Source organism: Ochotona princeps, chromosome 17 (genome assembly GCF_030435755.1).
Source record: "Ochotona princeps isolate mOchPri1 chromosome 17, mOchPri1.hap1, whole genome shotgun sequence".
Taxonomy (NCBI): Eukaryota; Metazoa; Chordata; class Mammalia; order Lagomorpha; family Ochotonidae; genus Ochotona; species Ochotona princeps.
The window spans coordinates 12,418,081-12,431,166 of NC_080848.1; the positions used below are offsets into that span (position 1 = coordinate 12,418,081).

A 13,086-nucleotide genomic window follows, 5' to 3' on the forward strand; every position below is an offset into this window, starting at 1 on the left:
GGCCAAGATGGGTAGAAAGCTGTGCTTTTCCACCTGCTCTCCCAGAGCAGGGTGCAGGAGTCAACAGGAGCCCACATGCCTGGTGGCAGGAGGGGGTGGGGGTCTCCTAACCTCCTCTGAGCCCCAAACCAGCGCCTCACCGCTCTCCCAGTTGAGGTACTTGAGGGGTGAGTTGTCTGACCACTGCCAGCCGCCACTGGTGTCCAGGTCATTGAGGCCAATCCACAGCGTGGAGCTGTACCCAGTCAGGAACCCTGGCAGCAGCAGGGGGCAGGAAAGGGGGAGGTTGCCAGCCTCTGCCTCCCAGCTCCCCACCGCCAGCAACCTGACACCCCGCCCTCTCAGTCCACCCTGCCCAGGTCCGGTCCTCAGCGGCAGCCCAGCTCACCGTTGATGTAGGTCTGCTCATGGATCTCCGTGATGCTCAGCAGATCCGCCCCTTGCTGCTCACAGCTGGCCCAGGCCTCCCGCCACGACAGCGTGGACTGGAAGTTAAACTGGTAACAGCTGTCAGTCAGCTGGTCCTTGTCCCAGAAGGTCTCGCAGTCGTTACCTGTCACCATGGCAACCATATACCTGTTCTTCACTAGCTGTCTTTGCAGGGCCCACACCAGGACGGAGGTAGTGTCCCTGGGGGGCATGCCATCCACCTGCCTGCCGCCCCCTCCAGCCCGGTGCTCACTCTTGATGGGGCAGAAGCCCCAGCGCTCGTCCTTGCCGTAGTCCTGGGTGGTGGCACACCACAGGTGCCCGTCCTCGCGGCCCGTGCTGGTGCAGCCATGGAACCACTGGCTGTCGTATTTGAAGGGGATGGTGCATGGCTTCCCGTGGGAGTTCCCCTGGATGGTGTAGACCTCTGCAAGGGAGGGGCCATGCCCTCATAGTCCAGACCCTAAGCCTCGCCCACCCTTCGGACCCTGGGAAAACCCCTCTAGCAGGCACAGGTGGCATGAGCTGGGGTCTGCAGAAAATGGCTTTCAGGCTCTCTCCCTGTGAGGTCAGCCCAGGAAGTTGGGACAAGTTTCCCTGTACATCCTACAGGGCTGAGAAAGCACCCACCCGCCGCCGCCGCCGAGTGCCTGCCCAAAGTCCAACTGAAGGAGAAAGCCAAGTGCCACCAATCCCTGCTGTCACCGAGCCCAGAAGCTCCCACCCCCAGCCACATCTTCATCTCAGAACTCAGGTGACTTCCGGGAAGGGAGCTGGGGTGGTGCTGCCGCTAGACATTGGGGATGCCCTCTCCGAGTCTGTCAGCAGCCCCTCACCGTAGTAGGGCCGGGCACAGAGATCCTCGTCCGTGTCATAGATGCGCCACTGGCCACTACGCGTCTGGTCCCCACGCTCACGGGAACCAGCCTTGGACGCATTGCTGGGACGGCCCCCTAGGAGCAGGGACAGCTGGTCGCCCAACGTTCGACAGTGCCAGCGGAGATTCAGGGCTTCCCGGTCACACTCATACATGCCCAGGGAGGCTGTGGTGTTGGTGCCTGGCCAGCCCGTGCCCAGGCACTGAGTGGTCCCCAGGTTGAAGAGCCGGTTTCGGGAGACCCACTTCCAGCGCTGGGCAGGAAGGCTGGCATTGCATGCTGGGGTGATTTGGACCTGCGCACCCAGGGCCTCTAGGCAGCCCTGCAGGCCGTGACTGAAGATGAGGAAGACGTCTGGTTCTGGAAGGGAAGGTGGAACAGAAAGTCACCCCAGGGGCTCCCCTGGCTGGCCCAAGGTGACCAGCGAGGCCTCCAGATCCCAACCATATGCCCAGTGCGTTCAATCACAGGCTGTTCACCATGGACTCTGAGGTGGGAATGAGGGACCCAGGGCCCAGAGGAAGCCATGGCTGGCCTCTGCCCTAGCCCAGGCGGACCTCTGGAGGCAGGACTTGGCCCTCCATCCCACCTCCACTGTCCGCACGGGGAGCTGAGGGCCGTATACAGCAGTCCTTGCTCATCTGCAGTTTCCAAAGGTTAGGTGGAAAATTCAGGAATAAACCAGTCATGCGTTTTAAGTAAGCCCTGTGACAGTTCCGGACGCTAAAATGCCTCTCTTGTCACACCTGTTGCTCATCTCTGCAAGTAACTTATAAACTGAACTTTGTCAGTCAACGAGAAGTCTTCGCAAACCTCACAGGTGACAATGGAGACATGGCCTGACAGCTACAAGTCATAGCACAGGGCTTAGGTTCAAGTCCCAGCTCTGCCCTCGATCCTGGCTCCCTGTTCACATGCACCCTGGGAGGCAGCAGGAGGTGACCCCAGTAGGTGAGCTTCTGCCACCCATATGGGAGACAAATCCACATCGGGCTCCTGGTGTTAGCTCAGTTGTTCCGGGCATTTGGTGAGTGAACCAGTAGACTGAAACATTGTCTCTCTGTCTCTCTCAAGTGAAAATAAAGACAAACTTTTAGAAAGTTCACAAGGGCCCTGGTGTGGCAGCCTAGTGGCCAAAGTCCTTGCTTTGCACTCGCCAGGATCCCATATGAATACAGATTTGTGTCCCGGCTGCTCCATTTCCCATCCAGCTCCCTGCTTGTGGCCTGGGAAAGCAGTTGAGGACAGCCCAAAGCCTTGGGACCCTGCACCTGTGTGGGAGACCAACAAGAAACTGGTGGCTCCTGGCTTCAGGTTGGCTCAGCTCCAGCTGTTGTAGCCACTTGGGGCGTGAACCAGTGGATGGGTCTTTCTGTATCTCCTTCTCTCTGTATATCTGCCTTTCCAATAAAAAACTTTAAAAAAAAATGTATCCACAAATCACATGGAATCTATTTAAAAAACCAAAAATAAACAAAAAACACAGTTTAAACATTTTTTCTAGCAAAATAAACTTTTTCTTTGAAAGGTAAAATGATAGAGAAAGAGGCAGACAGAGAGATCTTCCATTAACTGGTTGTTGATCCAAATACCAGCAATATCCAGGGCTGAATCAGGCTAAAGCCAGCAGCCAGAAGCCCCGGCCAAGCCCCCCACCCGAGTGGCAGGAAACCAAGTTCTTGGACCACTATATGCCGGCTCCCAAGCTCATTAGCAGGTAGCCAAATGGGGAGGGCAGCCAGGACCACATCCTAGGTACTCCAATAGGGGCAGCAGTGTCACGGAACCTGCCACAATGCCCACCCCACAGCTTATCTGTTACTGTCATTTCTCATAAACTTTTTGAAATACCCTTGTATGTATATATGTATATGTTTATATATATACACCCAGATACACACACATGCTTATGTAACACACATATGTTTAGAGAAAAAAAAGTATATATGGGGCCCAGCGGCGTGGCTTAGCGGCTAAAGTCCTCGCTTTGAACGCGCCGGGATCCCATATGGGCGCCGGTTCTAATCCCGGCAGATCCACTTCCCATCCAGCTCCCTGCTTGTGGCCTGGGAAAGCAGTCGAGGACAGCCCAATGCTTTGGGTCCCTGTACCCGTGTGGGAGACCCGGAAGAGGTTCCTGTTTCCTGGCTTCGGAATGGCACAGCACCGGCCGTTGCCCTCACTTGGGGAGTGAAACATCGGACAGAAGATCTTCCCCTCTGTCTCTCCTCCTCTCTGTGTATCTGACTTTGTAATAAAAATAAATAAATCTTTTTTAAAAAAGTATATATGGGGTTTGGTTCTATTCATAGTTTCAGGGATCTTCTGGGGGTCTTGAAAGGCATCCACCCCAAGGATTAGGGGATCCTCTGTACTTTCCTGGAAATTTTGCAGGACCGGCGAGGGTGCCCACATCACGCACCAGGCCTGTCTCACTCCCAGTGTCTGGCAGGTAGCACAGTTTCCAGCCACTGTTCTCCAGCCTGGAGACAATGCTGTCTCATTCAGCCTTATCTCTCAGCTTCACTGGTTCCTCACTCTCTTTTTTTCTAGAACATTTCCCCAAAACATCACCCCTGCCGCTATTGGCAACCACTCACTCCTCCCCCCATAACTGCTTTAGGTTTTAGGTTTTTTTTTTTTTTCAAGATTTACTTGTTTTTATTGGAGAGTCAGATAGAGAGAGAGGAGAGACAAAAAGATCGTCCATCTGGTTCACTTTCCAAGTGACCCCAATGGCCAGAGCTGAGTCGATCCAAAGCCAGGAGCCAGGAGGTTCCTCCAGGTCTTCCATGTGGGTGCAGGGTCCCAAGGTCTTGGGCCGTCCTCGACTGCTTTCCCAGGCCACAAGCAGGGAGCTGGATGAAAAGTGGAACAGCAGGGTCACGAACAGGTGCCCATACGGGATGCTGGCACAACAGGGTGGAGGCTTACCAATGTGTTGGCCCCCTTCATGAACGCTTTGAAGATGTCCCATATCTGCTGCTTACCAGATGCAAACAACTACTTTGCTAATGTAAACAGAGTTTGCAGCATGTACATGAATAGTCAGAAATGCAATAGAAAGTGAGAAAAAGATGTGCTCAATAGTCAGAAATGCAATAGAAAGTGAGAAAAAGATGTGCTCAGAGAGCCAGACTCACGAAATGCAACTGGCTCTGAAACACTCGGCGCAGCAGCTTCACTCCAAGTCAGGAAAATAAACAACGAAGTCAGCTACATCTCCATCCTGCTCAGATTCCTTCAAAAGTGGCTCACCACCCTTCAAATGTAATGCAACCTGTCCTCTGTGAGCTCCATGGTTGGGCAGGGCCTAGTGCGGTCAACAGGCTGAATTCATTCATCCTTGCCCCAGCCACTCTGCCCGCCCCGCTCTTCCCCTCCTGCCTCAGAACTTCTTCATTATTTCCTGTAACTTCATATTAAATTCACATCTTTGGATAGCCTCCCTGGAGAAGTTCCTCCTTATCCTATTGCATGCTTATAACTCTCTTCATAGCATTTGTTAACCAATTCTAAAAAGATATCTGGGTTATTTATAAGTCTGTGTCTACGGAGTATTTTTTCTCTTGAATAGGACTGCTTTTCTCTGCTGTCCACAGGAAATATGGAAATGTGAGTTTTTTCCCTGTATAATAAGCTTATTTTTTTTTTACTATACTGAAACACCTGAAGCAGGTTAATTTTATAAAGAAAAGAGATTTGTTTCCGGATGCCTATAGGAAATCTGCAAGTATCTAGCAATTTTTATTAAATACTGGACATTGTCCACAATGCCCTAAGAAGTGTGGACCTTCTTTTTGCAAGCTGGACACTGTGAATGAGACATCCAAAGGAAGCTGAATATTTTATCTTTCTATAAAGAATGTTGAGCTTCCTGGCAGGGAGGTCCAGTTACTGGTGGTTCAGGCTTGGCTTGAAGCCATGCTAGGGTGTGGCTTGCTCAAGCCTTTAGTTTGGGGGTATGGCACTGGGCTCTGGATTTAATCATAAGGTGAGGGCCTTCTGGGGTTTCCAAAGAAAACCATGGGTGACCAGGCCTCTTTGGGTGGGGTGGGAGTTTCAAGATCTGCTTCCTCAACAGCCAACTGCTGCTGCCTGCTGGGCTGTCCACAGCCTCACCTCACACAGGCACAGGAGTGGCCGAGGAATTTGTGGGGATCTACAGAAGGGAGTGTAATGGCTCCTTCCTTTCTAGGATGTTCCCTCTTGATTTTGGTTCTTTTGGGTGACCCTGAACTTGGAGCTCTGCTTCCTTAGACCCATAAAGCTGCCACTTTCCTGTTTCAGCTCCTGGACCCGATCCGATGCTGTACTGGGGCAGAAACACTGGTTCAATGTGCCACTCGCTTAGTTTTTCCTTTTGCTTTCAAGGATTTTTTCCCCCCCCCCTTCCATGTCTGTTTGCTTTTCTAACTATAAGGACAGGCTAATTTTACAAATAAAACAGTCTTCCTGAGCTCACAGTTTGGAAGGCTGCAAGTCCAAACAACACAGCACAGGCTCCCTTCAGTGGTGTCACCCCGGGGCAGACAGCAGTGGTGAGAGGAAGCCCAGGATCAGGCATGAGGCCAGTGATCCAAGGACCGCCCTGCCCACTCGGTCCTGCCTCTTAAAGGTGTCACTGTCACATCACAGGGTACAATAAGCTCCCAGCACAAAAATCTTGGGAAAACTACCACCCGAAGCAGCAAAGTGACCCTGTTGGCTTGAATTGTTCTTAGACGACCAGAGCTTGTGTTTCACCCATACTCTGCAGGCAACCTGGGCCAGGGTTGGATCCACACAAGTCACCTGCCCTGTCCGGAGCAGAACTCAGGCACGCACAGTTTCTTCTTGTCTCTGTCTCCCATCTTGTTCACAAGCTTCCAACACCTCCTGGATCTGCATGCCTGGTCACCCCAGGACCTACAACTCTGCCTAGCACGTGGTGCCGCTGAAGAAATACCACATGAATGAATGAAGCTCGAGCCTAGACAATGGGCACCGCCAACCAGCCTAGCTTTCTGCACCGTCTCATTTGCTGGCTCAACTTTCTTACCTTGCAGGGTCTGCAGCCTTGACACCGAGTGTTCAGAACATCTTGGTGAGAGGGCTACTACGACCCTGTCCTTCCCTTTGCTGGCAATACTTGGGCAGGGCAACAGGTCCACTAGGGCCACCACGATGGCATCCCCTACACCTGCCCTGCCCAAAACCTGCTTCTTCCTCCCTGCAATGCACTTGGTGTTTTCTCTCCTCCAACATCCATCTAAGGGTGGGGGGTGGGGCTAGAGGGAGGACAGGTGGTCACCAGGGGGACAGACGATGGGCAGGAGCCCTCACCAGGCATGGAGTCTACTGGCACCTCCATCCTGATCACCCTAGTCTCCCAAACCATGAGAAATAGCCTGTGTTGTTTAAAAGTGCCGTCTGCAGGATCTGTTACGGCAGCCTGGACAGGCCTCCCCCAGAAGCCAGGAGCTGGCACCAGGACTTGCCTTTAAGCCCTGGGTCTGTGACCCTCAGAACTCTTACACCAGCACAGATGGGTGGGTGTCAGCAGTGGGCAGGGAAGGGGCAGGGATGTGAAAAGGGAGAGCATGGCGCTTGTTTTCATAGCTGCTTTCCCAGACCTCATGGCGAAGCTACATGGTCAGGAGGACAGAGGCACCTCCTCTCCAACCAGAAAAACCATGCATGTGCTAAACCAGCTTTAGGCCGCCCGCCACAGGAGGCGCAAGCGTTCAGGAGAGGCAGGGGTCCGCTGAGGCGCCTCTCCCAGCGTCAGGTCCATCTGCTCACACCAGACACAGGAGGAAACTGAAGCCAGAAAGGGGACAAGAGCAAGGGATGTCCCTGTGGCCCATGGTTCCTCCCCTGGAACCCCAAATAGGGCAGTCTAAGCGTTGGGTTCAAGTCCACCTGTCTTCCTGAAGCACCTGCTTGTTCTAGGCAGTGCCAATGGGGCCGCAGGGAAAGTCCCAGCGGCCTCCTTGGCTACCCAGGTTGCTTCCTGCACTCGGAGCACAGTGGGTTGGCACATGACACCACCTGAGGTCCAACAAGCCCTGAAAACCCAATAGGCCCAGGGAACCCCCCACATCCCCTAGAAGATGGGGTCAGGGGTTGTAGAGGACGCAAGGGTAGAGACAGGGACCTGGCAGCGGAGGAGGGCTCTGCAAGAGACCTGCGCATCTCACACCCTGAGCTGAGTGGGACCGCCCCCAATCTGTAAGCCTTGCTCCACATGCCTGGGCCCGTGTGTGTAGGTGCAGGGAGTACAAGCACCTGCCTGAGGGGGTGCAGGATCCCCTATGGCACCTTAGCATCATCCTTCCCAGGCACAAGGGCAACCTTCTGTGTTAAGTCAACAACCATCCGGTGCCTCGCAGGGTCATACATTCAAGGGCTGGCTCAATACACAGGAGCTGAGTGAATAAATGAACAAATGGCACTGGGCAGACAGCTGTGCACTGAGACCTGGCTAGGAGTGGCTCATTCATTCATTCATTCAACCAATCTCTACAGGGGGCGGGTGTTTGCCCTCGCGGTTCAGGCAGGTGCATCCTGTGTCCAGCGCCTGGATTTGAGTCCCAGCTGTGCCCCTGATTTTGGTGTCTGCCCTCTGCGAATCAGTGATAGTCCTTCTCGTGGTGGATACCTGACACCCACATGAGTAACCCAGATTGAGTGCCCTGCTTTTTAGGCCCTGGCCAGGCCTGGGCATTTGGGGAGTGGATTAGTGGGTTCTTTCCACAAAGAACAGATAACTCGCCCTCAATGCCTTCAGAAGCCAAGGCTATGCTGGGCTCTGGCTAATTCCACATTGGCCATTGGCTGCATTTCTCTACTGAGAAGGCAGTGACTAGACGCAGGCCGAGAGCCAGGAGCGGGGGCAGGCCCAGGGCTTGCTGTCCTTGGTTCCTGTCCCTTGGAACCAAAAGAACCCAAGCTCAGTACACAGCCTGGGATCTAGGACCAGAGGCTTTGTCACAGTCCCCAACCACAGCCCAACCTCCTTCCTGCTGCTCAGGAGGTTCCTAAGCTGGAGGGGGGCAGAGAGGGGATGCCCTGGCCTGCCAGACCTGCCCTGCCCTGCCCTGCCCTGCCCCACCCTTGTGCCACCTCAGAGCAGGTGTGGGGAGGCTGTGCCCCATCATCATCCTTCAGGCTATCTCCCTAAGCTGATGACAGATCCGCAGCCTCATCTTCTAAGGACCAGAGGGAAATTCAGAATGATGAAGCAGACATGGCCTCTGCCTGCGTGCCGTTCCCCAGGAACCGCCAGGGAAGAAGTTAGCAGTTGGGTCTAACGCATCCTCATGGCTGGCAGGTGGGGACTCCAACATCGCCCAAATCAGCAGGACTTTGTGCTGTCTGGCCCTAACTTCTTGGCCCTTGGACACCCAGGGCAGTCCCTGGGAAGCCCACACCGGTGTACAGAGGTAACGGAACTTTACAGCAGCTGGACCTGCCTGGCTGCCCAGCTCTTCCTCCCCCACGGCTTCCTTGCCCTTCCCGCCTGCCCCTGGGGTCACGCAGAGGCCTCATGGCAGCTTTCTCTCTAGACTGAGCCTCAGCTGTCTGCGCAGCTTCCCCTGACCTGGCCCAGCCAAAGCAGCAGCCAGATGTCTGACCTCAGGGAGGATGGCTGTCTCCATGACAAGCGAAGACACCCCTGCTGGAGGAAGGGCAGGGGAGAAGTTAGCTCCAGCCCGGGGCCTCGCACTCAGTGACTAGCAGCAATTATTTGCTAAGTGAGAGGCATGGCCGACCATTCCCCAACAGAGGAGAGGACAAGAGGGTGCACCACGCTGGGGAACTGCAGGGCAGAGTGGGGGTGGGGGCAGGAGGAAGGCAGACAGCACGGACCTGGTGTAGCTCCCGCGGAGCCGGGTACTGGGAGCCAGCTGAAAACACAGGACCCTGCGCCCATGGCACTGTGGCCTCCAGCCGCTGAGGGCCCCCTCCCAGGCAAGGGCGAGGGGTCATCCCGGCGAGAGCCAGGGGCCGCCCACGGGGCCGCCCGCCAGGAGCAGCAGCTGTTTTCAATGAGGCGGTCGGCCCTGAGGCCAGGCCTGGAAATGTCCCTGAGTCAGCAGAAGCTGCCAGGCCGCCCTGCGGAGGGGGCTAGCTGGAGGGGACGCGGGACCCCGCCCTGCATCACCCCCTTGCTGTGCGCACTCAGTCTGGGTCTAGGGCGCTGCGGGGGCATCCTTGCCGTCCTGGGGCTCCCCTCTATTCTCCCAGCAGCCTGCATCCCGTTCCGTGCGTGGGCCCAAGGCGCACAAACACACAGCCCCACGCCACGTGGCTGCTGCACCGGACTCCCAAGCGTCTCCACACGCCCTCTTGTCGGCCTAAACGCTAGGCGCTGCACAACCGGTTGTCCTGTGACCTGACAAGAAGTTAGGCAAACTCTGTCAGGGGATGGAGCGAGAGGTGGGATCGTCACTCTTACCTACGAAATGCAGGCAGAGGGGGTGTGCAGGACTGGGGTGAGGATGGGGGTGGGAATCCCAGTGGATTCCGGACGGCCCGCCTCTTCCCACGCCCAGCCAGGTGGAGTGGGCTGGATGGGGGCTGGCCCCGGGGTTCTCTGGGAACACAGATCCTGCCCGCCCGCCGCGGCTTCCCCCTGGCGCTTTAATGGCGTTTGATCTCCTCCCCTGCTGGCTTTTGTCCTCCCACACCAAAGCACCACAGCACTCCAGCTCGTCCTTTCCCAGGCTCCATCCGGCACGATGGAGGGGGAGCCGCCCCCTCCATCCGAGCCCCGCGGGGTCCCCTGTGCCGGCTCCCTTGCCGGGGCATCCCAGAGGCGAGCACAGCTCGGCCCCTGCCTCCGTCACCCCGCGCTCAGGGTGAGGGGCGCCCAGCCCCCCTCTCCCACCTCTTCACCGCAGCCCCGCCGCGCGCCCCTCCCGGAGGCCGCCCTTGGCCCCTCTGCGGTGACGCCCCCATGGCCGTCCGCCCTCCGCCCGGGGCCTTTTCCCTCTGCCTCTAGGCCTGTCCATCCCGCACCGGGCGCCCCTCTTCACCGCCGCCCCCCGCCAAGGCCTCGCTCGGCCAACAGCGGGTCCACGTGGCCGCAGCCCCCGGCGCCGTCTGCGCGTTCAGGGCCAAAATAAACCGCCCCAAAGCGGTTTCCTTCCCCTTGGGGGCAACTTTCACAACCTCGGGTCGGGGCGGTCGTGGCAGGATGTGGCTTTCAGACCAGCACCCAGCCAACCTCGCTGACCGGAGCGCCAGGGCCAAATTCGGGACGGGGACCGCGAGCGCGCGTGGGTGGGGACGTTCAGGCCAGTGGCGGCCATGGCTCGCCTCGTAGCCAGCACCACGTCAGCGACTCCATGGCCTCTTAGCCATGCCTTGCTAGTCTGGGTGCTCCGCACCTGCCTGGTACAAGATGAACCACTCAGTTCTTAGGAGCCGCCCAGGGGGGTTGGGGGGTGGGGACCCTGCGGCTGCAGAGGGGGTGTGTGGGGGAGGTGTGTGGGGGTGGGGACGAGTAGCATAATGCTAGTATATTCCAAGCTCCCTCCCTGCTGGCTACAGACAACACAAGCCAATAAAGTTTGGAGGGGGTGTGCTTTCTGGAATTTCCAGGTTTTTTTTTTCTCCACATTGACAGAGTGTAATAGTCTTCTAAATAAGAAAAAAGAAAAATACCCATATACACAAACAGAAATATGTAGGGAATCAGTGTAGTAGTTTGGGGAAATGAAGGTTTACAATATATTCAAGTCAGTTGCCCTGGAATAATCTTTAAAGAACAAGCAAGAAGGAAGGCCTTTCCACCACTGGGTACGTTGGCTCGTCGAGGGCAGGCCAGGTCCCACTGTCCTTGGCCCAGCACAGTTAGCATCCTGGTGACTGCATCCCAGCACCTGCTAGGGAACAAGCACTGAGTACCCCCAAAGCGTTCCTGATCGTGGAAGCAGCAGCCCCTAGCAGGAGATAGAGTTCTCTCCGCTGGACAGCCCGGAAACCAAAGTTAAAGCGCGGAGCTTCAGTGCCTTGATGACCCGGTAATGAGGAATGAGGGGAGCACGGGAGTTAAAAAGGAACGCCCATGTTCAAGTCCACGTGTGTAGAACCAAAATGAACCAACATTTGACACTCAAGAAACTGTGAGATATGATCCAAACCATGGATCTGCAGCCGTTCTGGCAGCCGAGGGAAGCTGATGTGCCAGTCCTGGGCCTGAAAGGGCTGTGGGCTCAGCAACCTGCCACAGCCTCCCCCCTTGCAAGTACACACCCCCTGGAGTGTGGGGGACACATACGCGTATTATCACGCTCCCACTGCTGCTTTGCTGGGTGTTTCAATGTCCTTGTGTGCCCTGGTCTCTATGACCAATGGCTACGGTCTGGGACTTGTGTCATGCCTGAGATGTCAGCGTCCGGATCTGACAGCCTGGCTTTGTCTCATTCCAGCTTCCAGCTCAGCAGCACCCTGCAGTGGGTGATGGCTCAAGTATTTGGGTCTCTGACTCACAGGACAGACCCAGGCTGAGTTTTCAGTGCCTGGCTTTGGTCTAGTCTCAACCCCGGCTGCGGCGGGAGAGTGAACAAGCAGGTGGAAGAAGTCTCCGTCTGCCTTCCAAGCAGTGGATCATGGCCTGTGTGCTTGGACCCTGCAGCCGCAAGGGAGACCCTGCAGCCGCAAGGGAGACCCTGCAGCCACGTGGGAGGCCCTGCAGCCGCGTGGGAGACCCTGCAGCCCCGCGGGAGGCCCTGCAGCCCCGCGGGAGACCCTGCAGATGGAGTTCCTGGCATCAGCCTGGTCCACACGCTACAGTCATGTGGGAAGTGAACCCAGTGGATGGAAGACTCCAGCTCTCCCTCTCTTTATGTCCCTCTTTCAAATAAATAAATCTTATTCAAACAAATCATAAATAAAAATTAAATGAGGAATGGCCAAAGGGATATACCTATTTCAAACCTCATAAAAGAAATGTCAATTGCTGGGGCGAGAGGTGGCGGGAGTGAGGGGGGGGAGTTGTGTTTCGCTGCCCTGCAAACCACCATGTGTGTAGGCAGGCTGCAGCCCTTCCAGACGTGGGCCTACGCAGTCACCAGGCAGTTCATCCTGAGCTGCCCATCCCCCCCTGATTTTTGGACAGTAATATTCAAGAGGACTGGTTTGGTTCTCACAGCAAAGTGTGGCATTCTTTAAAGGAGCCAACGTTGTGGTGTAGTGCGCTAAGCTTCCGCGTGTGATGCCAGCATCCCGTAAGAGTCCTGGCTGCTCCACTTCTGATTCACCTCCTTGCTGAGGAAGCAGCAAAGTGCCTGGCCCCTGCAGCCATGTGGGAGACCCAGATAGAGTTCCTGGCTTCAGCCTGGCATGGCCCCAGCTTTTGTGGCTATTTAGGGAGTGAATTTGAAATGGAAGCTCTCTCCCTGCAACTTTGCTTTTCAAATAAATAGGTCTTTCATTTAAAAACACTTAGAAGGTTCTCCACATCTTGTGCTTCACAGCCCGTGTCTTTGTAATGCCTGGATGTGCCTCAGTGATTCCGTCTGTCTGCCCACGGCAGGCTGTCCTCGTGGCTTCAACGTGTGGCTGCTGTGCTTGGGCACAGTTGCTGGTGTACACCTACATTTTCAACTCGCTGGCAAAAATGCCAAGGACACAATGCCTGGGTTAGCTGGAAGGGTGCAGGTAGCTCAATAAGGAACTGCCCAAGCGTCTCCTGCACTGGCCACCCCCTTGTGCATTCTCACCAACAATAACATGAATTCACTGAGTTCATGAAGAAAGGGGGTAACTGAGGCTGGGAAACAAGGGC

The 13,086-nt window shown here is 55.8% G+C and overlaps 1 protein-coding gene across 1 annotated transcript in view; it reads right to left on the reverse strand.

Annotated features, from left to right (window-relative positions):
- The window catches only part of MRC2 (mannose receptor C type 2), a 44,067-nt gene that overhangs the window by 17,595 nt on the left and 13,386 nt on the right, over nucleotides 1–13,086 (reverse strand). Inside the window, 6 exon segments of the mRNA XM_058676202.1 lie at nucleotides 141–254; nucleotides 389–553; nucleotides 683–856; nucleotides 1,266–1,350; nucleotides 1,352–1,425; nucleotides 1,428–1,667. Of these exon segments, the coding sequence (XP_058532185.1) occupies nucleotides 141–254; nucleotides 389–553; nucleotides 683–856; nucleotides 1,266–1,350; nucleotides 1,352–1,425; nucleotides 1,428–1,667 (852 nt within the window).